At 40.7% G+C, this 24949-nt stretch overlaps 1 protein-coding gene and 1 long non-coding RNA gene across 5 annotated transcripts in view; both read right to left on the reverse strand.

Annotated features, from left to right (window-relative positions):
• LOC116061547 overlaps window positions 1–3986 on the reverse strand; it is a 12457-nt gene extending 8471 nt beyond the window's left edge. Inside the window, exon 1 of the long non-coding RNA XR_004107737.1 lies at window positions 3512–3986. This is a non-coding gene — a long non-coding RNA (uncharacterized LOC116061547). The remainder of the gene's footprint in view (window positions 1–3511) is intronic.
• Window positions 3987–7477: 3491 nt separating this feature from the next.
• LOC116061376 (corticotropin-releasing factor receptor 1-like) overlaps window positions 7478–24949 on the reverse strand; it is an 89302-nt gene continuing 71830 nt past the window's right edge. For 3 of the 4 annotated variants that reach the window (XM_035997664.1, XM_031315544.2, XM_035997665.1), the window contains 4 exons: window positions 17786–17871; window positions 17526–17661; window positions 17198–17239; window positions 7478–8873 (listed from right to left, as the gene is read on the reverse strand). In XM_035997664.1, the coding sequence (XP_035853557.1) occupies window positions 8733–8873; window positions 17198–17239; window positions 17526–17661; window positions 17786–17871 (405 nt within the window). In that variant the 3' untranslated portion in view covers window positions 7478–8732. The remainder of the gene's footprint in view (window positions 8874–17197; window positions 17240–17525; window positions 17662–17785; window positions 17872–24949) is intronic. The other variant, XR_004896386.1, reaches the window with a different exon arrangement.

Genomic DNA, 24949 nt, shown 5'->3' on the forward strand with positions numbered 1-24949 from the left:
AAAATAGTCATAAATTCTGTCACTGTTACTTATGGATTAAGTTATTGTGAAAATAAATGATTCCCCTTTTTGCTGGGGACCCCCTGGAATCCCCTCAAGGACCCGTGGGGGTCCCTGGACCCCACTTTGGGAACCAGTGGTTTGGAGGACTTGTTGAGTAAAAAGTTACTTCTGAGATGTAGCGGAGTACACTCTAAGAAATAAATCTGTAAAATAACAGAAAAGTAATTAAAAAAAACGGAAATGATGTATAGTTAAACTACAGAACATTTCCTGTTAGGCCTATTATATAAAATTCTTTCATACAAAGCTGCTCAGTTAGTAAACTTCTGAAAACGTTGAAAAAAACGTTCAAAATTTTGACAAAAACGTCAGAAAACGTGTGAAAGAAGTCAAAGTAAATGACAGAAACGTCTGAAAACATTGGCCAGAATGTCGGAAAAAAAATGACCAAAACTTTAAAAAAAAAAAATTATAAAATGTGTTGAAAACAGACAAACGGCGTAAAAAAAGTTGTCAGTGCACAAATTATATACAATAATACAACTGTGAATCACGTTGTATGGACAACTTCTGTTAAAATATACAACAGTTAAAACGCAGATATTTGTTAGTGTAGAAATATAAAGGGTAACACTTTACTTGAAGGTATCTACATAAGAGTGACATGACACTGTCATAACACATGAACCCTAACTCTAACCCTAACCATAACTTGTGAGTAACAATGTTTATGACTTGTTTATAATGTTTATGACACGTTCATGACAGTGTAATGTCACTCTTACGTAGATACCTTCAAGTAAAGTGTAACCGTATAAAGTAGCAAAACATGGAAATACTCAAGTAAAGTGCCTCACAATTGTTATTGAGTACATTTAAAATTTGACTTCAGTAAAAATCATCGCCGTTGATTTCAACATGTTTTCCTTGCACATTTGTTTTCGGCAAAAGATGCTCCCCTCCCTCTCTCTCTGTTGTTCAGTTGGGCAGAAGGATCTTATTTAAAAGCTGCGCTCTCCTCTGAGACGCACACACACACAAAGCTTAAAAGGATCACAAGATTCTCAAAATGTATTTCTTGTCTGCTTTTGTCTCCGGGGACGGTGGAGACAAATGGCACGGCGATGCTGAGCCTTTAAAGCGCTAGCTCAATGTGTGTATGTGTATTCTTTTTTACGTATAAAAATGTGCTCCATAAATAAACTTGACTCCACATTGTTGAATTTTTCATTCAGTCAAATGCAACACACAGTTTATTATCTCTTCACAATCTTTTCAAGTAGGAAAAAATAACAATATTGAAAATAAATAATAATAAATAATATCAATGTGAGTTACATTGTGATTTTGTTGTGATCACTGTATATGTACCACGTCACTGTGAAGAAGTCAATAATTGTTTGAGTAAATGGTTTTTTTACTGTGCTGGAATGACAACATGTCACCAACATCCTCTGCTGCTTATTCCTACTGACATTTAAAAAAAAAATTGAATTCCTTAACATTGCAGAAGTGAATCATAACAAGGCTTTTCTTTAATTTGAGCACACACCCTTTACCGTTCAAAAATTCGTAATCTGCTGCCACAGAACTTGATCATAGTCAGATGTCCGAGAGGATGATTCCAAATGTCTGGATGATCTTTGATGATTTTAGGTTGTAGAAAGTCCTCTTTACAAATAGATGTTATTTAGTTTTGTTCACGGAGAACAAAACGCTGTACAATGGTTCAACTGAAAGGGCAGAAAAAAACGAAGATCCCTCTGAGAAACAGTTGAATAAGGAGAAGAAATCAACAGTCAGAAGCCATGTTTCCATCTAATTGTCATGCGAATTTTAACCAAACTTTTAAAATGTCGCAAAAAAGAAAAGAAAAAGAAACTGCGAATTAGAAGCATTTCCATCAACTGGTTTATAGCGAATAAACTAGACTACGCAAAGCGTAGTTTCGTCACAAGTTGACGTTACGCATGGTTGTAGATTGCAAACCGGCTTGCTAAATCAAAGAGTTTAGAAGCTAAGTTCTTTGGCTAAATGGAGAGAGGTAGCATTGTACAAGTTGGCCACCTGTGTGCAGAATACAGGGTTGTGGCAGAGACATTTGGTGTCAGCGAGACAACCGTTCCCCGCTGTGTATACGCGGTGTTCAGGACCATACGATTCAAGCTGTAGAACCAATTCGTCAATATACCCGACGCGGCTGAGGCACAGGCTATAGCACACCGCAACTCCACTACGCACCTTGTGCCACAAGTGTACGGCGCGCAAATTTACGAATCCTACTCTGGCCACGCCAAGACCCGCCCTTCAATAGGGTTGGGTACCGTTTGGATTTTTACGATTCCGATGCCGAACCGGTACTTTTAAAACAATTCCGATTCCTAACCGATTCCTAAACCGATTCTTGAAAAACTGAAAAATTGATTAGTTGTTTGGTCTGAACGCCGCACTGGATGGGACCCATTTCTCGATCCTTCTCCCATCCAATGGATACCGGGACTATTAACTCTTTTTCCAAAAAGGCAAAAACCACCTCAAGGGAGCGTTTTTTCAAATTTTGCCATTTCTAACAAAATTTTCTAACGCGATACTTCAAAATGCGCATACAAATACGTTGATGGAAACACGACTAGAGAGACGCAGTCCCTTCCGCTGGAGCCCATGGCACCCTATTTCGGAAAGAATATGTAGGCTGTGAACGGGGAGAGAAATCATTTTATGATCCCGTTTGAATTGAGCCATGAATTTCACATACGTTTGTCAATTTCAAAGATAATTTAAGTCTCAGTTTGTCATAAAACTGCTGAAGTACTAACTGTGAAAATATGTAATTAGAAAGACTACACACCCTAACGTCTCGCCGAGGCTACGATGCCTGTGTGTTTCGTACCGGGATGTGACGTTACTCACACGAGCAACGGACGTCTTGCTCTTCCTTTCGATTCCCGGCTGATAAAAAGACGCTGGATAAAACACATCAGGTAAGAAAGAGTTATACGTGTTGTGCTAGCAAGCTAGCAAGTCGAACAGCAAGCAAGGTGACATAAGTTGTGCCAGACGAAATATGTAGTTCATACAAAACTAAGTGGCACTACGACAAACTGAGACTTTCTTCACTTGCAAAATCTTTTAGACTGACGAACATCATATGTGTAATCCATGGCTCAATTCAAACTGGATCAAAAAATTCTTTGTCTCTCCCCGTTCACTACCATACACATTTTTTCTGAAATAAGGTCCCATGGTGGTCCACCAGTAGGGGAGGGACTTCACCTCTCTATTGATAAAATTGGTACTGGTAAAAGAAACTGGAAGTTTAGCATCAAAACGTGTGCAGATTGAAATAGGAACAGGTTCCTGTTTAAGTGTCAAGTGCACAATAACGCAGCCTATAACAACTTGGAATTAACGGGCAACGTGTTGCTTTAGCAAAGCTCTTCTTCAAACTTCACGAAAGAAACAGAAGGTTAGTCTAGAGGACTATCAGCTGAACATACTGTGGACTGACAACCTCTTCCATCTAACCGCTGAGCAGACTGCAGAGGGCCCACAGAACAAACATTGCACCGTTGTGGTTTAATAATGATCGAGGGTCACTTACGCTTCTCTGGACTGGAAAACTAATTCATAATCCAAGTGTCAATATTCTCCCGTAATGCAGCACTGTAGGGACATCGATTTAATTCCTCTTCTTTTGGGGCTAAAACTATTTCTAATGTTAGTAATACACTTGTTGTCTGAAATATTTTGTTTTGATTTCTGTTAAAATGAAGGGAACTGAAGGAAAGAAGAGAAACATCAATAACACAGCAGATTACACATTTTTGAACGGTAGGAAGCAGCTTCACAGACCGTGCAGATGGTTAAAGGCACAGTTCAGATGTTTTGAAGTGTGGTTGTGTGAGCCACTTCTCCATAGTCAGTATGTTAGCTACAGTAGATTCCGGTTGACACTCCAACCAGTTTGGAGAAGCAGACAGGAGTACTGACACGGAAGTACTACACTAACCGTGGATTTCCACAGGATGCAGAACGTCTGCGGACCGGCTCCGCTGCGGAACGGCTGCGTGCTCCACCGTCCGTCAATACCCACCAGGTCCAGATTTGTTGCATAACGGCTGCGCACAGCCGACCACGAGATCTCGCGAGTTCACATATGTTCGCGCGATATAACAGGATGTAGTTTCTATAAACAGAACTACAAAACCAACAACAGTTAGTTTCCATCCAGAGGAGTAAAGGGGAAACAACTCTGTGCTGTGTTTTCAAGGTGTAGTGCAGGGAAATATGACCTGCCGTGAGCACGGTGTATTTTATTTTGAAAAGTAACAGGATGTTTTATTTTGTTTCTGTGCTCGACTTCCTGTCCCGCACAATCTGAATTGTGCTGAATTGCTGCGGACTGACGGAACTGGGACGGAGTCGGGACGCAGACGTTCTGCAGTCAGTGGAAATACACACATTGACTTTAATGGAAACCTAATGACTCCGTCGACGTTCCGGAGACGTTCCGCATCCAGTGGAAATTGCCGGTAATGCTACGTTCACACCGCAAGTCTTAATGCTTAATTCAGATTTTTTGTTTGTCTGTTCACATGACCTTTTAAAATGTGGCCTATATCAGATTCCAGTGTGAACTGTTTGCTGTTTCGAACTGACCCGCATGCGCAAAAGAACAATAACAATGACATCAGACGCAGCACGCTGTTGCACTAAAGTCAGGGAGGTTATGGAGGAAGTCAGCATTTACGCTTTTATTTTTAAATGTTTGTGTAATGGCAGCCGTAACATTAATGAGCATACACTAATTAGGTCTAACACCTCCCTCTCCCTCCATTGACTTGCTCCTTCACTGTTCTCCATTATGTAGGCCTAGTCAAGTTTAAAATGTTACTGTCTGTGTCTAGGGATAACTCCCGCAGGCGCATAAGTGTGACAAATGTCGATGTAGATTGACGTAAAAGTCACATCAAATCCTCCTTGGTTGCGGCCGCAAAAAAAAAAAAAAAAAAAAATCAGACCTGGGTCTGATTCAGGACCACATACGACATACTAAATCTGATTTGAAAAAAATCTGATCTAGGCAAGATTTGAGTGTTCACACTACTTCTAAGAAGTCTGACCTGGTCACTTGACCCAAAAAAAAAGTCAGATTTGGGGCCACTTTTGCCTGCAGTCTGAACGTAGCCTTAGCAATGTCCTGCTGCCACCAGACTCCGTTGTGCAGAACACGAGAGTAGCTGGTCTACCGCTGCCTCGATCGGTTAGTTAGTTTGTGTTACCGTGTGACTTGGCGTTTTAAAGGGACAGTTCAGATCCACCAGTCACATAATAATAATTCAATTAAATGGGATTTATAGTGTCAAATCATAACAGAAGTTATCTCATCTAACACTGACTATGGAGAAGTAGCTCACACAACCACACTTCAAAACGTCTGAACTATGCCTCTAACATTAGAATACAACACATCCCAGTGGCATATGAAAAAATCCTGTTATCTTAAATAATTACATGACAACCAGAGCTCACACATCACTTGAAAGGGATGAAAAATAAAAACGACAAAAAGATGAGGTTCATATACAGTTCGACACGAACAGCAAGTGATAAAAATGCGAGGCATACTGGTATCGAAGGAATGTGGACTGTAAATTGATGATTAATGTGCCCATATGGTTCACAGTGTTTGGTTTGTGTTTTTTTGGTTTATATTTGTGACTTTAACCCCCCCCTGCTTATATATTTATCTATTTACAATAAAGCCCGCTCACGTGTCCTGCCTCAAGTTAACCCAACAGCACAGAAAGTCACTTGATAAGATACAACAATGTCCTGATTTAACAGACTGTATTCGTCTCAGCTAACCCTTCTCCTTGTCTGGCTGGTAGAGAGGCATCAACAGTAACAGTGCAGATCCACTTTGGCAACGCAACTGATCCATGGTTGATGCTCCACGCCCCCTTGACCGGCAGCTGATTGGACGAACGCGTCACGTGGGTCTGGCTTCTCCTGAATTTCAAAACGACAGTAGTGACGGCCAGTTCGGAATACGATTTAGTATTTTACGAAAATAGTTCACCGAAACGTGTTTCTGAAAACATTTTAAGCGAGAAATAGGCCGTGCAGTTGCTGAATCTGTCTTCATTTCAGATCGACAAAGGTCAGTTTGAAAGATTTTCGTCTACTTCTACTGGATAGTCGTGTCGCGTTCAACGGATTCATTTGCATAAAGAAGGGCATTGGCCAGCTTTTTTGACACATAGCATTTTTTCAAATGCAGCGCTGCCTTCCCGGGATGCGTTGCGGGCGCGTTAAAGTCGCTTGACGTCACCCATAGGAATAAAGTGGAGCGCGGCGCGACAGAAGCATCGCACGGCCAGGTGGATCTGCACCGTAAGAGTCCTTATCCAGCTGAAGAGTTTTGTTCCAAAACATCCATCAAAGTTCATCCTTTACCTTTTTAAAAGAAAGTCTGACAAAATAAACTTAACTCAAGAAGAGCTGCAGAGATGATCAACTATTAAATAAGTCGCCAACTACTTTGAGAGTCGAGTAATCTTTTTGAGTCCTTGTTTTTTAGAACTTCTCTGATTCCAGCTTGTTAAATGTGAATATTTTCTAGTTTTATTCTCTCTTCTGTGACAGTGAACTGTGTATCTTTGGGTGTTTTGTGGACAAAACGAGACATTTGAAGACGTCATCTTTTATTTTTTACAGACCAAACAACTAATCGAATAATCTCGAAAACAATTGACAGATCAAAAGTCAATTAAAATAATCGTTTTAAATTAAACTAAAAGTAGGGCTGGATCCGAATATTCGACTATTCAGATATTTGTTCGTTGTGTAGGTATTCATGTAACCAGCGATCAGACTTGTCAGTGCGGTTTGAAGCGGTGTGAGAGTCCCGTACAGGAAACAGGAAGCATCACTGCCTCTTATGCTGCCACAAGAACGTGGAGGGTAAAAAAACTTAACACAAGCACTGAACTGCCCGGGGGAGTTTGTGTAACAGCTGACTGTTTCCTGCAACAACAGAGCACAGTCGCTCCTTCTCTTTCTCTGTAAAATGAAGCTGCCTTCAAGTGCGGTCGGAAATGTCGAGATCTATAAACGATCTGACTGAAAACAATAACTGAGATACTTTATAAAGTCTACTTGTGCTACATTAGCGGGTTAAAGAACACAACAGCAGTGGTGGAATGTAACTAAGTACATTTACTCCAGTACTGTACATAAGTACAAATGTTAAGGTACTTGTACTTCACTTGAGTCTTTTCTTTTCATGCCACGTTCTACTTCTACTCCGCCACATTTCAGAGAGAAATATTGTACTTTTTACTCCTCTACATTCATCTGTTACAGCTTTAGTTACTAGATACTTTACACATTAAGATTACTGCACACAAAACACATGTATTGTGTGTGTAGAGGATTTTTCTGCATCGAGTATTTTTACTTTTAATACTTTAAGTACATTTTCCTGATGATACTTACAAACTAACAAAGTAACATTTTCATGCAGGACTTTTACTTGTAACAGAGTATTTTTAAAGTGTAGTATTAGTACTTTTACTTAAGTAAAGGATCTGAATACCTCTTCCACCGCTGCACAACAGGACGTCACACAAATGGGCCATTTCAGTAACACTACCACGGCTGCACAACCCTGCAGCGAATCACGGTATCGCTGAACGTGCGCTCTGAGTCCTGATCAGTCCCCACTATGGCCGCCACCACCCAAGCTTTGAATATTCACCGTTGATTAGCACTGAAGCTTCGTAACACAAAAATGGTATTCGGGACAGCCCTAACTAAAACAAAAACATTCCACCACTGTTTTTTGGACCTTGAGGATGCTTCCAGTATTTATGCTAAGCTAGGCTAATTGCCTCCTGGCTCTGGCTCAAACGGCTGACAGTGGTATCGATCTACTCATCTGACTTCAAACTTCACTGCATACCCACTTACGTGCTTGGCCTTTGACATCTATTCATGGTACACATAATATTTTGGATCAAAACTCTTCAGGTAGAAAGTTATGGAATGTGTTTAAACTTTTCTGGAAAGTTGATGAAAAGTACCACAACTGTACCGAGCTGGCTGTGAACAGAGGAAGGAAGCACAACACCAAATTAACAAACACTATAACCAGACAATTTAACAATGAAAAAGCTGAAAAAAAATAAAATTATTTCCATAAATTAAAAGTCACTGCGTTTGAGTCCAGTGTCCACTGGGTTGGAATCCGGTTCGGTTCAGTGCAGTCCAGCGACACGAGCTCCGAGTTCTCACTGACATAAAGATAGCAAAAAAACTAAAACTAAAAGTGTGCAAGCAGGAATACAACAGAGAATTTGTATGGCAGGCAAACATTAAAAAGCATGGAGTGCTGTACATCACACCCAGATTCAATGTCAAACTCAGCTTGGTCACGTGCATCTTTTGATCCACTAACCTCTCGTTTCCTAAAGCCTGCAGTGTCCTTTATCTCCGTCCTTATCCATTTTCAAGTCTGTATATAATGTCCCTCCTGAGGTTTAGGAGGCTGATGCAGCCTCTCTCTCTCTCTCTCTCTCTCCCTCTCTCTCTGTCTCTCTCTCCGTAACTCTCTCTGCAGCTTTTTTGCCCCAGCTCACAAAGTGTTTCAGTGTACTTCAGTGATGTGGCAGAAAACGATGACGACAGCCCAAAGCTTGTATCCAGGACGACGCTGGCCTCCGCTCTCATAGCGACGTGGACTGCTTGATGCTGTGAAAGCTGACCCGTGAAGGTGACGTGGGGATGGACATGGCCTGGGTCATCCGGGCTCGGATGGAGTGCTGCTCCTGCCAGCGGTGGAACCGCTTCCTCACAGCTGACCGCACCTGTCGGCAACAAAAGCCGGAGGATTTATAAACAGCCGGGCCGCTGATTGATCTTCATGTTCCCCTTGATAATGACCCTGTTTACTGAGATATCACCTCGTATTGTTTTAAATGCATCTGTTTTTGCTGTTATAATAAATAATATGGAGCATATTTTGTACATGGATGCAGTGGTGAAAAGCAACAAAGTATATTCACTTAAAGGGTAACTACCGTTTTTTTCAACCTGGACCCCTATGTTTTTGTGTCCAAGTGTCTGATGGGAACAATCTTTGACATTGGTCCAGTATTAACCGAGATCGCTGCTGTCGGCAGCGGAGAAACAAGCTACAATGGAAGTTAATAGGACAATTGTCCAGCTTGTATTGACCTTCACAAAAGTGCTTGTTTTGCCGCTGACAGACTCAGGTTAATATTCTTTGTGTCTGACAACATTATGGAAAGGATTTCTAAGGAGGTCGACCTTTCTACATAAAAACATACACGGAAATTGCGTTCGCTAAACCCACCAGACTTCATGTAAATAAACAAAATTTTAGCATCGTAAAATACACTTCATTCAAAGTCAACAGAAACAAAATAAAACTATGAAAAGCCGTTTTGGGTTGTCTTTCCACTTTTCCCACATTCACAACTTGGTTTGGTTGAAATAAACACATAGTTTACCGATTTACATGTGAAAATATGTTGGCTCTATACACGCTAAAAGTATTGTTTTTTTAAATGGAGTCTGGTGGGTTTAGCACTATCAACTTCAGAGCTGTTTCAGGTTAAACAGAAAGGTCTCAAAGAGGTTTTAAAGGCCTATCTCTGAAGGGGTCATTTCCATAATGTTGTCAGACACTTAATGTGAGACTTTCAGTGTCAAAATAAAGCACTTTTAGTGGACCAAATTGACGATGCACATTTGCCCCATAGCATAGGATTACATTGTCTGCAGCTGTTCACGCTTAACGGGACCAATTTCAAAGATTGTTGTTCCTACCAGTCACTTACACACAACAGTAGTATCTTAAAATAATGTCTTAGTGTCGCAAAAATAATGACTTATTTATTTCGAAATAATGACTTAGTTAAATGTATAGGGGGTCTAGCAACTCTCCGTTGGCTTGCGAGCTGGAAAAGCCAAACTCTAGCCGGGCCAATCACATCGTGTATAGAGTCGGTGGGCGGGCTTAACATAATGACGGCAGAGTTGCGACGGTTCTGTGTGAATTCCCTGCTACTTGAAAACAAAGAAGATGGCTGCTGCTGCTGGTGAACAGCGGTCTTTGGAATCGGCTTTGGCCGCGACTCTGGAAGACTTGGAGTTAAGATTTTCTTTGAGAAAAGAACAAAGAACGGCACTGAAAGGCACCTTCTTTGTTGCTCTGGTTGGTTGTGGCGCTATCCTATTGCGTGCAGAGGGAATTTGAAAGACAACCGTTTATCCCGCCCCTCGGATTGAGCCCTGCCAATGGTGAGTTCCCAGACCCAACATCTGGATGTGGGTCTGGCTTGTCAGGCTATGACTTAGTATATTTTGAGAAAGTTTCTTATTACATGACTTACTGGATCTTTTGTTTTCATCACAATGCTATCCACATTGATCTCATGATTTCAATGAATTACCAGGAGGACTTTTATCATTTCTTTAACTTTTCATTTGTTTTTGTTTGTTTCCTGGCAGAAATGGGCTTCTACATAAATCAGTCTCTTCGATGTCAAACCCAATTTACACCTCCAATTGCAATAAATTCCACGTATTTTATAAACAGAATCCACACTGTAGCAACAACACACTGTAAATCATTTTAATGATGATTAAAAAAAGGGTTCCTCCTCCTCTCTCACTCCCTAACCAAAATCAATCGTCCCATGTGTCCTACTTCTCTGCATCCCTGCCTCCAGTAATCACGATACAGTCTCAGAAGAACCTAAAAAGCTGATCCGCACAAAACAATCATTTCACCACACTATAATATGTTACATCTCAATTCATCAGCGTGCTAACCGGCGTTATGTTTGGCTGCTGTCCTCTGTAAAGATCGTTTAATCCTCTACACGTGTTTTAGTGCTAAATGTTTTTTTCTCTTCTCTTGAAGAAGAGATGTAACCGTGGGTTCTTTGTTCATCCGTCTCATTTCTTTTCTGCTATCCTAAGGCTGAAACAAAAACCTTAAATCAATATCCTCTGTAATCTATGCTAGTTAAGCCCCTACAACACGCTCCATGATGAGATATTCATTCATCATCCAGCCGGCTTACCCAGTTTGAGACGTTAACCAAAGGCCAGCAGTCGGCTGATATTACATCCTTGTACTACTGGAGGAATAGCCGGTGAAGTTGTGATTATTCTGTGATCAGATGTTGGGCTCTGTGGTGAGATGGAGCCGACTGAAGCTCCAGATTAGGATTCAGCTGACGAACCATCAGGCTGCCTTGATTAAACCTACTGGCCTGACATAATCCACATTGTCACAGTGAAAAAGTCAAGTGATGATATCATTATCTTAATGCCTACTTCATCTTCAGGGCCTATGCATCGAGATTTTTGAGAGCCTGATGTGTTAGTTAATTAACACTCCTTAATACAAAGCTGTCCTTTCTAAAAAAAAAAAAATCTATTTTTCTCTTCCAGTTTCCCACTTTAAGTGATGAGCAGACCCAAAGGGAATCTGCAGCGGTGATGCGTTTTTTTGTTGTTGCTTGATGTGTTAACATGAGTGATGTGTTAACATCCTGAGGTTTATTGTTATTGTTTTAATTTGCTTAAAATCTGCAGAAAATGCTGAGGCCGCAGATTCTGTGTGGGCCTGCTGATGAGGTCATTCACGGACTTGAAATTTACTACCGAAGTTTGAACACTTTGGTTTTTTTGACACGAGAGATTTTCTGTATTTTGTTCTCATGAGTTTGAAGTAGTCGCGCATTGCCAGACCTTCCTCCACAGCGCTGTGGACACACAGCATTCCGGGATGGGAGAAAAACGTGCTCTGGTTTATTGCCATTTCTTTAAACCAATCACAATCGTCTTGGGCGGCACTAAGCGCCGGACAGAGCCACGGTGCCTCTGCGTGTACGTTCAAAAGTTGTTTGAGTCGTGCAACAGAAAACTCAGATTGGACAGATAGTCTAGCTAGCTGTCTGGATTTACCCTGCAGAGATCTGAGGAGCAGTTAACTATAGTCCTCACAAATCGAGAAGAAGACCGCCAACACAAAGAAAAGAAGAAGGTAACAGACATCCAGCTGAAAAGAGTGAAATCTGGCTGAATTTCCGGGGGCAACGGGGCAAACCCAGAAGTGGAACATCTAGGTTTAAAGTGGCCAGGGCATTTGGAGAAAAAAGGTGATCAATCAGAATTTAGCAATATATTGATTACAATGTGATGACAGCGCTTGTCAGCTCTGTCAATCAAATCTGATCAAACTGCATCCCCACCTGCTGAATTTTAAACTCTCATACTGCAGTTATACTCGAGGAATTCTTTTAACTCTTGTGTCCGTCGACCTGCAACTTTTAGATTTTCTGGTTCAAAATTAAAAATGTTTTGGTCGTCTTTTTTGACACTTTTATGACTTTTCCCGACATTTTTGAAGCTTTTTTCCAATTTTGTTGTCACTTATTCCGATGTTTTTGTCGATGTTTTCTGCGTTTTTTTGACGTTTTTGTCGGTCCCCCCCCCCCCACGTTTTTGAAGCTTTTTCTGACTTTTCTCAACGTTTTTTTTTTTTTTATCATTTTTTTTTCAAATACTATAAAGATTGAATAAAACACACAAATTCAATGAAAGTAGTGAACTGATCATTTATTTTACTTGTGATGAGCGTTGTATGGGACCATCCACGTTATTTTTTTTTTGGACTATTTGTTTGAAAGAAACCCAAATGTTTTGATATAGAAACTTTTAGAAAATGGGTCAAATTTGAACCGAGGACAACAGGAGGGTTAACTGTAACTGTACAAAAAAACACATTTCCACTGGCTTTTAAAACATTTTTAAATATGAAGCCAGACGGCACAGCAAGAGTTTGAATTGACTTATTTTTTGGGGTATTTTATTTTGAAGTTTGTTTTTTGCCACATTAGCAGTGTGGCTCAGTTGGTCCAGACTGAAATATCTCAATACCTTCTGGATGGATTACAATTACATTTTATTTTAAGAATGAATCCTGATGCCGTTGGTGATCCTCTGACATTTCCTCTAGCGCCACCGTGACATTGACGTTTGTGGTTTTGACTGAAATATCTTGGAAACTGTTAAATGTAGTGCCATATAATTTGGTACGAATAGTCATTTCTCCTTCAGGATGTGAAATAAAAATAGCTGCTACGCGGCTATACGCGACGCCTGGTGTGTTTTCACTGTTAGTTCAGCCTCCCAAAGTTGATCGTTTTTTTGGTGTAGATCCACCTATACGGTGGATCTACACCAAAAAAACCAGAAGCATCGTGACCTCCTCTAACATCTGTTTCACTTCTGATATTCTGTTTTTCGTGCTGTTTGCATGGAGTAAACTATGAAATAATTGTTTGCGTTAGTGGGCTTGTTCATGCAAGGAGACATCTGGAGAGATTGTGCAAAGAGGGGATTAGTTACGGATAAGGTGGAGGATGAGGGAGGAGGGGGAGGGAAGGGTTGTGAGTTTTGGAAGAAGGGAAAAAGATTGATGTTTTTTATTTTATTTTCTCTAGAATTCTGGCACATTTTATACATAACAAAAACATGTCACGAAAAAAGCCCAAGAAACCCAACAAAACACTGCGACTACACTAGGGCTGCACAATGAATCTTTTTTTTTTTTTTTTTTAAATTGACATCGCGATATCAACCGCCGCAATAAACATATCTCCGGCCAGGACGACAGGCAGAACGGAAAGACTTAAGATCGCAAAGTACTTGTTCAAAGCATGATAACCCACCATCAAAATGACAGAAAAGTTCTTAAGGCCTCATAGAATATTTATGAGTTAGTTTCTGCAAATATTTAGACTTTTTGAAGGGATATACACATTTACAGAGGCATTTTGTCTGACGTGAAATTCCCAGCTGTCCGGAATACCGTTAGCCCTCACGGTAATCCGGACACCGTGTCTAATGTCCGAATGATTTGCCCAAAATGTGTCAATCAAACTTTAAGACCTGCCCCCCAGAGACAGGTAAACCAATCAGGCTAATCTTTTCAAGCATTGATATCTAACGGGACTTTTACTGTGCTTACTGGATCAAAACAAAGTGAGTCTACAGTGAGGAAAATAAGTATTTGAACACCCTGCTATTTTGCAAGTTCTCCCACTTAGAAATCATGGAGGGGTCTGAAATTGTCATCGTAGGTGCATGTCCACTGTGAGAGACATAATCTAAAAAAAAAAAATCCAGAAATCACAATATATGATTTTTTAACTATTTATTTGTATGATACAGCTGCAAATAAGTATTTGAACACCTGTCTATCAGCTAGAATTCTGACCCTCAAAGACCTGTTAGTCTGCCTTTAAAATGTCCACCTCCACTCCATTTATTATCCTAAATTAGATGCACTTTTTTCAGGTGTCTTTAGCTGCATAAAGACACCTGTCCACCCCATACAATCAGTAAGAATCCAACTACTAACATGGCCAAGACCAAAGAGCTGTCCAAAGACACTAGAGACTAAATTGTACACCTCCACAAGGCTGGAAAGGGCTACGGGGAAATTGCCAAGCAGCTTGGTGAAAAAAGGTCCACTGTTGGAGCAATCATTAGAAAATGGAAGAAGCTAAACATGACTGTCAATCTCCCTCGGACTGGGGCTCCATGCAAGATCTCACCTCGTGGGGTCTCAATGATCCTAAGAAAGGTGAGAAATCAGCCCAGAACTACACGGGAGGAGCTGGTCAATGACCTGAAAAGAGCTGGGACCACCGTTTCCAAGGTTACTGTTGGTAATACACTAAGACGTCATGGTTTGAAATCATGCATGGCACGGAAGGTTCCCCTGCTTAAACCAGCACATGTCAAGGCCCGTCTTAAGTTCGCCAATGAACATTTGGATGATCCAGAGGAGTCATGGGAGAAAGTCATGTGGTCAGATGAGACCAAAATAGAACTTTTTGGTCATAATTCCACTAACCGTGTTTGGAGGAAGAAGAATGATGAGTACCATCCCAAGAACACCATCCCTACTGTGAAGCATGGGGGTGGTAGCATCATGCTTTGGGGGTGTTTTTCTGCACATGGGACAGGGCGACTGCACTGTATTAAGGAGAGGATGACCGGGGCCATGTATTGCGAGAGTTTGGGGAACAACCTCCTTCCCTCAGTTAGAGCATTGAAGATGGGTCGAGGCTGGGTCTTCCAACATGACCATGACCCGAAGCACACAGCCAGGATAACCAAGGAGTGGCTCTGTAAGAAGCATATCAAGGTTCTGGCGTGGCCTAGCCAGTCTCCAGACCTAAACCCAATAGAGAATCTTTGGAGGGAGCTCAAACTCCGTGTTTCTCAGCGACAGCCCAGAAACCTGACTGATCTAGAGAAGATCTGTGTGGAGGAGTGGGCCAAAATCCCTCCTGCAGTGTGTGCAAACCTGGTGAAAAACTACAGGAAACGTTTGACCTCTAATTGCAAACAAAGGCTACTGTACCAAATATTAACATTGATTTTCTCAGGTGTTCAAATACTTATTTGCAGCTGTATCATACAAAGAAATAGTTAAAAAATCATACGTTGTGATTTCTGGATTTTTTTTTTTAGATTATGTCTCTCACAGTGGACATGCACCTACGATGACAATTTCAGACCCTCCATGATTTCTAAGTGGGAAAACTTGCAAAATAGCAGGGTGTTCAAATACTTATTTTCCTCACTGTATGTTACATTTTAATATCTGTTTATGTAGTGCAAGTTATGAATTCATTAATTAATGAATGAAGTTGTGAGTAAAAAATAATCCAACAAAAGCTAAAAGAAGAACAAAAACACAATAATAAAAACATGTCCAAAAAGGAATAGGAAGAAGCTGAAGCTTTATTTAAGCCTAGCCCTACCCACTTCTATATAATAATACCATAATAATCACCATGGCTTCATATTTATATCATATATCTTTAACACATCCTTTACAATTCCCTACATATGTATATACTTACATACCACAAAAAGAAAAGAAAACATACATATTTACATATGTATATATTCACCATAGAAAATAAATATTGTAATTAAACAAATAAATAATCTCTGAGAACACCTGGTCAAAAAAAAACAAAACGCACGTTATCGCATATTTTCCTCATATCGTGCAGTCCTATACTACACATAATAATACTAATGAAAACAATAAAACTATTACTATTAGGGCTCCTGCACACTGCCTGCGTGGCGTGAGCGTGGCGTTTCTGTTGCGTGGCGGCTGCGTGGCGTTATTTTTGTCTTTGCACAGCAGAAACGTGTCTGAGGTGCTGCTGCTGCTGCTAGCCTCGTCTGTACACATGTATGTTTCCCATAAACATAAACATAAATATATACGGATTTGATTACAGCAAAGACAACGTCGTCAGTATTGACGGCTCAATAGGCTACAGAATATTTCGTTCTGTATTGACAGGTGCAATATTTGAAAATCGATAATTAGTTATTATTATTTTTTTAAATTACTTTTATATCTGCATTTAGGTCAAAACCTAGAGATTTTCAAACATCAACATGTCATTTATTAAATGTATTTGTGTCAAAATGACATATAAACATCTTTTCCTATTCTATTTTGCCTGGAAATGCTTCCAACACGCTTGCATGTTGCATGAAAAATAGGCGTCGGTTCTATTTCTAGCATGCACGCGTTTTCGGCGCGGCTCGAGCCGCGTCTGAGACGTGCGTGTCACGCAGACAGTGTGTAAGCTCTAACCTGTTAACATGGGCGCGGAAATAAAAACGGACACGCCACGCAGCTGACACGCTCACGCCACACAGCCAGTGTGCAGGAGCCCTTACTGCTAGTAATATTAATAATGAATAATAACATCATCACACATTAAGCGCACGCATGCACAATCATATTTCGGTGCTATTCTGAGAGGGTTTCACCCCCGGTTTCTCCACGAGATCAAATTAAGACTGACACTGTCATAAAGAGTAGAACGTGATGTCACTTATACATGACAAGTCTTAATTGTGCCCTAAATATAAGTGCTCCAAGCATTCTCAGTCAATTCCCTCTGATAACCCACAGCAACATGTAGCAAAAGGGAGAGTGGAAGCGCCTGCAGACGGGTATTATAAATAAGTGTTTGAGGCAAGGGGGGTGGGGGTGGGGGGGGCATAAAATGTTTGATCAATAGGCGGATGTGAATCTGCTTACCTCGCTGTTTAGGAAGCAGTAAAACACCGACACAAAGAAGCCCTGTGTGGAGAGGAGGAGGGAGATAAAAAGAGGAACAAAACATCATCCAAAATAAAAAGGAGGGCATTCAAAACATCAACGCCCTGATCTGGTTTCTATCACATGCACAGCAGCTTATCACACACACACACACGTTACATTCAATCATCTCCTCTGCTGACACTCATTACAATTACTGTGTCTTTGTATACAGAAATACATCCACACAAGGGATGATTTTATACTTTACGTTTGTCCCCGAAAGCATCCACATCCTTTTTTTTTTAATTTGCGGGATAAATCATACCTGGAAGGACTCCAAGAAAGAGTTGAAATATATGAAGACGATTTGAGAGATCTCATCTTCCCCCGGGTTGACGAAGAACAGCATGTAGGTGATTCCCAGGAGAGGAAGAAGTACCAGTGTGGCCTTCACAGCTTTCCTGCAGGTGATCACACAACCATGACAGAAAGACTACAGGCACAGTCTCTTCACCACACTCCACCGATCAGGTAGAAACATTATTCAAGGTGTGTGCATGGAGGAAAGTTTTGCATTGAACGTACCTGTACTGGATTGTCTCGGATGTGGTGGAGGCTCGCAGTTTGGTCATCAGGATCCTCACGATGTTGAAGAGGAAAATGAAATTAATCTGTAGGGAAAGATCAAACACAGCGATGAATGTGAGGCTCTTTATGAAGTCGTTATAGTCGGGGCTTTAAATTCACTTTTTTTGATCACCAACCAACACAGGGAGTAGATTTTAAAAGTTACCAGCCAGATTTTCCACTAGCCATGTTTGTTTGTTTTTCCTAACAAACTTTATTTTAAAGTGCTCATATTATGCTCATTTTCAGGTTCATATTTGTAATTTGAGGTTGTACCAGAATAGGTTTATGTGGTTTAATTTTCAGAAAACACCATATTTTTGTTGTACTGCACATTGCTGCAGCTCCTCTTTTCACCCTGTGTGTTGAGCTCTCTGTTTTAGCTACAGAGTGAGACCTCTCACTTCTGTTCCATCTTTGTTGGGAGTCGCACATGCGCAGTAAGTACTGCTAGCTTGTCAGTTGCACAGCATGAGGGAGTGCCATGCTAGCAGCTAGGCGAGCATTATAATGTGTGTTCCAAAGTGACCACGTTTGTCTCTGAAGTAAAGGCTGGACTACAATAGAGCTGTTTGGAGCAGTTTGTGAACAGTGTTTTCTGTTGGAGATGGTAAGTGCCTTTGGGGTGAACTTCGGGCTTTTTCACTTTGTAAACCTATAATGTGCACAAAAAGATATACAACACAAAAAAGGAGGGGGAAAAGCCAAAAAGCATAATATGAAGACTTTAAATTCCGGTCCGTTTGTCTTTTCCGTTTCAGCATAGCTCGTAATCGATAACACGCATGCTATAGGCACGTAGCCAACGCTTGACGCTTCACTTCAGCAAAGTTAATTGGAACATTTTAGCTGCCTAAAAATGTTTGTTAAGTGTTCAGTAGCACATTGCCATCCAAAAGTAGCTAGCTAGCCCTAGTGTTAGCTGGTAAGTTTTGAGAAAGTCTGCCAATTATCTGTACCGTCGTACATGCAGATGAATGACGGCAGTACCCTAAGGTCCGCGTTTACTCGCCGGCAAAACTCTGCTGGATGACTCGCGTCAGCCGGTTGAAAATCGGCAACTTTTCCTCCCTAGCATTTAGCTTAGCGCAGCTCCATTGAAAACATAAACAACACTGGCTTAGACATCATCCTCCTCAGCTCTGCCCTCTTGTCCAAATATTGTCACTTCTGGCTCCAAAAACCAAGATGGCCACAGCCAAAAATGCAAACTCATGGCTTCAAAACCATAGACTGTATATATAATGGACCAACAGATCCCGTGTCTCAGGACGGAGACCAGTGAAGGATATTAGAAGCACTTTTCCGGTGAGCGCCGAGCGTTACTGAGCAGCCTCCAACTGAGAGAGACGACGTAAATGTGACGTGAACAACCTGTCTGAAAGTTGGAAGTCTTCTGGTAGCTGTGCCAAGAGAAATCTCAATCATTCCCAATCTAGCAGAGACGGAGAGCGTAGGTATATGTAAGGAGATAACATAGACACAGGCTAATTATTGATCACTAAAATGATAGTTAACATTAGTAATTAAACTTAAAAAGCTAATGGAAGTCAAAACTGCCTGCGAGCTTCTCCTGTACTATACGGTAATTCCTCTACTATGCGACAGTAAGTCCCGTGGTTATTCTTTTTTTGATTAATTTTATTTAAACAGGGACAATGCACAAGTTAACATTAACCTTGTATAAGAACAAGGAGAGATGCGTTGTACCAGGATGTAGCACAAGTGCTATTTTCCGCCCGTAGTCCCTCTATGACACAATCGTTAGCCTATTTTTATAAAAACGTCTGCTACGGAGCCATAATGTGAGATACAAGGTAATGGAGCCTTTTATACATTGTCGTGTTTCTTTAAAAATAAACAATGGACAAATAGAGTCTTTAAACTCTTCAGATGTAAAGTTATTCTCTGTCAAAGTGGCGTCAAAATGAATGGCAGTCAATGGGATGCTAACGGGGGGGTGAGTGCTTGTTAGCATCAAAATGGCGCCATAGGAGGTACGCGTTGTGAGGAGAAGCTAACCCCCTTGTTCAAAACAGCAGTCCACAAACCAATGGGTGACATCACTGATGCCAAGCAGTCTGTGGATACAACTTTATTGATCCCTGGGGGGAAATTCACAAGCTGCTCAGTAAGTAGATACATTTAGCTCCACCTTTACCAGCTCTAAGTGATAAGTGCTGAAGACATTATGGATTCATAATTATAATCCAATACTATCATTTACATTATACTGAAATTGGCCATTCAGCATTATGAGTACTTTAACTTTTGGTACTTTTAGTACATTTTAAAGGCAATACTTCTTCCACCAGAGTTCATGGCAGCAGGACGGTGCATGTTGTGGGTTCACTGTTTGTTTGTGTCTTTGTAGTGACCCCTTTGCCTTTAAAAAGAACGCCACCACGGTTGCAGATTCGATTTGTTTTAGACGCGTGTGATAAATGACCATATGTCCAGTGTTTCCAAAAACAACTCAATGTATTTCTTATAGTTTGTAATGAAACAGAAAACAGCCACTTCACTCTTATTATTTTACTTTCCACTCATAGATAAAAATAAGAATAAAAAAACGTAACATACATCTACCACAAGGCACGGTTTGCTTCTACAGTAATGCAGCACCTGAGTGCAGTTACCTCTTGATTATAATACCTTGTCTAATTGACAACGAACTACTGCCCTAAGTGGCGGGAAGTTCAAACCAAACAAACAAAAAAAATAAACCAAAATGGCTCCTACAGTCTTCTTTTGGGATTTGTTCACAACAAGAAAACATAAAATAATGCCTTATCATTTGTCAGGGCTGGACTGGGACAAAAAAAATCGGCCCTGGCATTTTTGGCCCAGGCGCCCCACACCCACTGTGATTGGTCAGACACATTCCCTGCAGAAATATGCGTACATTCTATGCTATGAGTTGCCTAGTGTTCTGCGTTCATGTGATAGTTTTGGATCCTTCAAGAGGGGTCTCAAGACTTATCTGTTGATCTTACACTTAAATAATTAATTAATTCTTAGAGTTATGATTTGTATATTTATGGTATTTGTTTATTTTATTTTTTATTATTATTGAAATTTGATATTGTATTGGCATTATTATTACTATTTTGCTTAATATTGGCTTTGCAACTTTTAAAAACTTTTAAATTAATTAAGTTAATTTTAACTATTGTAAGATTCATATTTTGTCATTTTGGACAAAAGTGTCTGCTAAATACAATAACCATAACCATAACCCTTCCAAAAAGCTACAATAAAGCTGACAGTAGTATATGCCCTGGAAAAGAGCACCAATACAAGAGAAGCTAATTAAGCAATTCGATGCTTGTATCAACACTAATTTTATAGATCACACAGACTTTTCAGCTACCCAACAGGCCAACCGCTAGCATTTTCAATGTAAGCTTAAACAGTTAGGACTATAAAAAGGAATTTTGAATCTTCAATATTCTCTAACAATGCTAAAACCTGTTTCTTGGTTCTTCTTTTCCTACAATATGACGGATGACAAAATAAATAGCTTATGCAATAGGTGTGAATGATGTAACATGGGGAGCAAAAATAGCTGTAGGAATATTTTCCAGCCGCAGCTGACCTGACCTTGGCCCGAACAGATGCATGGCAGTCTTTCAAGAACAATATACCGGTCCTCACTAACCCCGTGCATTAGTGCTTATGTTAACACGTTAAATATGCTGTATGTATCCCTTAGCAGTACAACACAGTGTAGCAGTACATCCCTTTATTGCTGACATTAACAGCCACCAAGGGTGACAGGCACGGAGAGTTCACCACCACAGCACCCTGACAGGAGATACCACAAATATTCTGGTGACCTGACGATGATCCTGCAGGATCAAGTGCTCGGCACGGAGATAAAGGCCTGAGAGGAGTAGCTATTATTGTAAGCAAGAAAAGGAATCCAGTGACGGTAGCAGAGAGATTTTAAAGAAGGCAGACTTGTGCTTCAGGGGAAAGGGAGGAGAGAGAGTGAGACAGTGTTTCTTGGAAGGATGACTTTTAACCCAAGAGAGAGAAGATAAGGGAACGTGCTGTTTCTTGCGAGGATGGGAAGGTCAATCCACCACTGGAGACCCAGCAGGGAGAAAAAAGTCCAAACTGAGCAGAGAAACGGTCAAATCACCACAGCGAGGGGAGGTAGTGGTCAGAGTGTGAGGGTAGGCATGTGGATCAGGACAGTGCTGGAACAAGTACTCCTTTAGTAAATGTAGCAATAAAACAGTGTAGTAAGTAAAAATCCTGCATTCAAAGTTAAATTACAAAAGTATTAGCATCAAAACAGTAAAAGTAAAAGTACTCATTATGCAGAATGGCCTATTCCAGAATGACATAGAGTATATTTTTTGTTTTATTTGGGTTTATTGGCATTATGGATCAACGGAAGAACATTTCTATGATAATTGCTTCACCTTCCGCTCTCTGTGTGTGTTGCTGTTCTCAAACTCTGTTCTCTTCGGGAAACAACAACCTTCGAGCTAGCAAGCTCCACGCTGAAAATGGCAACTTTTGAATAAAATTTGGATCGTGCAACAAGGCAGGCCTGCTTGGTTCTTTCGGGGAATGATTGTAAAGATTTACAAATGTTTACGGCATTTCCTCTCTAACTGGGACGTTTTGGGACCGATTGGTGGGATTGCTGTGGACGAAGTACACACGGAGATATACTGGTAAGAGCCAATGAGGTTTAACCATGTATCAGCTAATTTAAACAGCTCACGTTAGTGTATTGTGTCAACAGTTAACTTCATTTAAAATTGTATGTGGCGTTTTCTTTTGCGTTGTGTAAATGTTCCACCAAAACAAGTTCCTTCCTGAGACTATTTAGCAGAGCCACTGTCGCTGCGTCTGGAGCTTAGCGCCGCCCAAGACGATTGTGATTGGTTTAAAGAAATGCAAACAACGCAGTGTTTTTTCTCCTATCCCAGAATGCATCTGTGGTGCAGCCAGACTTTACTCCACAGCGCTGTGGAGTAAAGTCTGGCAATGCGAGACTAATCAGCCCTCGGCTGAACTGCTGTCTAAATTTCGGCATCAGACGTTGTGAAACCCATACCGGTCGACCACTAATAATATTTGTTCATATGTACTTACACATACACTTACCTGGACTGTATACACTCTTACAACCCATACATACAGTACTACTGTCCATGCTGTACATATTTCACCTATAGTGTATTCATATTTGCACTTTATCTTTTGGCTTCTTGCTGCACATGTTTATACTGTTTATATATAATTGTTAATTCTACCCCCCCATGGTCATCGCCTCCAGACTTCCGTCTTCGGCTGATCCTTCCTCTGTTCGTCACTGGTCCCAGCCACCAATCACAAGCCTGTCTGATCCATCGCTCAAGCTGATAAAAGCTGCTTCACTAAAATGTCAGAGTGATTTAGTCTGAGCTAGTCCCGCATTGCCAGACCTTCCTCCACAGCACTGCGGAGGAGGGTCTGGCTAGTCCACACAGCATTCCGGGATGGGAAAAAATTTGCCAATTTCATTTGCCATTACTTAAATTCTGTAAATCTGATAATTTCACCAGTAACCATAATAACATGTAATATAAAAGGTATAGATATACACAATAATACTATTTCATATTGTAATATTTATATATTAATATTAATATTTTATACTTCTGCATGTGTGTGTGCTGCTGCACGTCCCTGTGTGTGTGTGTGTGTGTGTGTAACAAGCATAGTGTGCACAAGCTGTGCACGAGCCTAGGCGCATTTTACTAATGCGCTGTTAAAATAACAATGAAATGCTGCATTATTGACTTTAGACCAGGTTTTTGTTGGTCAATGGCACGATCACTTCCCTGCAAGACAGGGCCCTGGGTCTTGAACACTAGGGGTCCTATCTTGCACCCGGCGCAGTGCAAAGCCCGACGCAAGTGTCTTTGCTAGTTTAAAACCGACGCAGTTGTCAATTTCCCGTCCAGCGCCCGCGTCGTTTAAATAGCAAATGCACCTGCGCCCATCTCTGCACCCATGGGCGTGCTGGTCTTACAGAGAGGTGTGTTATTTCGACAGGTAATATGAGTGCAGCCAGATAAGCTTTGGTTTCTTTGCTTTTGTTTTTCTTTCAGCTGTAGTGAGTTAGTGAGAATCTGAAGGGTGAGGAAGTGGGTTTTGTTTTGTTTGTTTCATGATATGAAGCCACCATCTTTCCTTTGTTCCTCGCCTCACTTGACTCCTTTATTGGCTTGTAACTCTGTAATATTGACTTTCTCGCTACGCTAAACAGGAAAATGGAGAGTGCTTGCTTGACTACATCGGCAGTTCGTCACTTCCCTTATTCCTGGACACCTGCAGGGTTTGTAAAAGAAATATACAGTATCTGAGCAAACTCATATCTACCCCTTACACTTTATTATTGTTACATTACCACCATATATATTATGTACATTTCTCTGCACTTAACTACTATTTGCACTTCTGGTGAGATGCTAAACTGTGGCGTTGTTTCAGTACTCAGTGCAATGACAATACAATCTAATCTAATATTAAAGGAATATAATTATTGATGAATTGATGTTTAAGCATAATTTTAAAGTTGCAGCGTGTAGGTGGGGCTAATTTTAACTACTCCATATACCGCTGGGTAACTTAGGCTACATCTACACTACTACGTTTTGGTTTAAAAACAAATATCTTTTGCTGTGTTTCCGCCTCATGTCCACACTATTGCAGCGTTTCTGAGACCCTAAAACAGAGACATTTGGAAAATCCGGGGTTGCTTTGTAGTCTGGACGGACACAAACGGAGACCTTTGGAAACGATGACGCACGTCAGTCTCATCGGTTAGTTAGCTTACAGACCTTTCAGTAACAGTTCCACCTCGTAGTCGCTCCAAGATAATAAATCCCTGCTCTTACTGTTCACCGTTGTTCTTTCTCCAAAGTATTTTCTGTATAAATAACTTTACATCTGAAGAGTTTAAAGACTCTATTTGTCCATTGTTTATTTCTAAAGAAACACGACAATGTATAAAAGGCTCCATTACCTTGTATGTCACGTTATGGCTCCGTAGCAGACGTTTTTGTAAAAATAGGCTAACGATTGTGTCATAACCACGAGACTTACTGTCGCATA

This window comes from Sander lucioperca, chromosome 22, assembly GCF_008315115.2.
Source record: "Sander lucioperca isolate FBNREF2018 chromosome 22, SLUC_FBN_1.2, whole genome shotgun sequence".
Classification (NCBI taxonomy): domain Eukaryota; kingdom Metazoa; phylum Chordata; class Actinopteri; order Perciformes; family Percidae; genus Sander; species Sander lucioperca.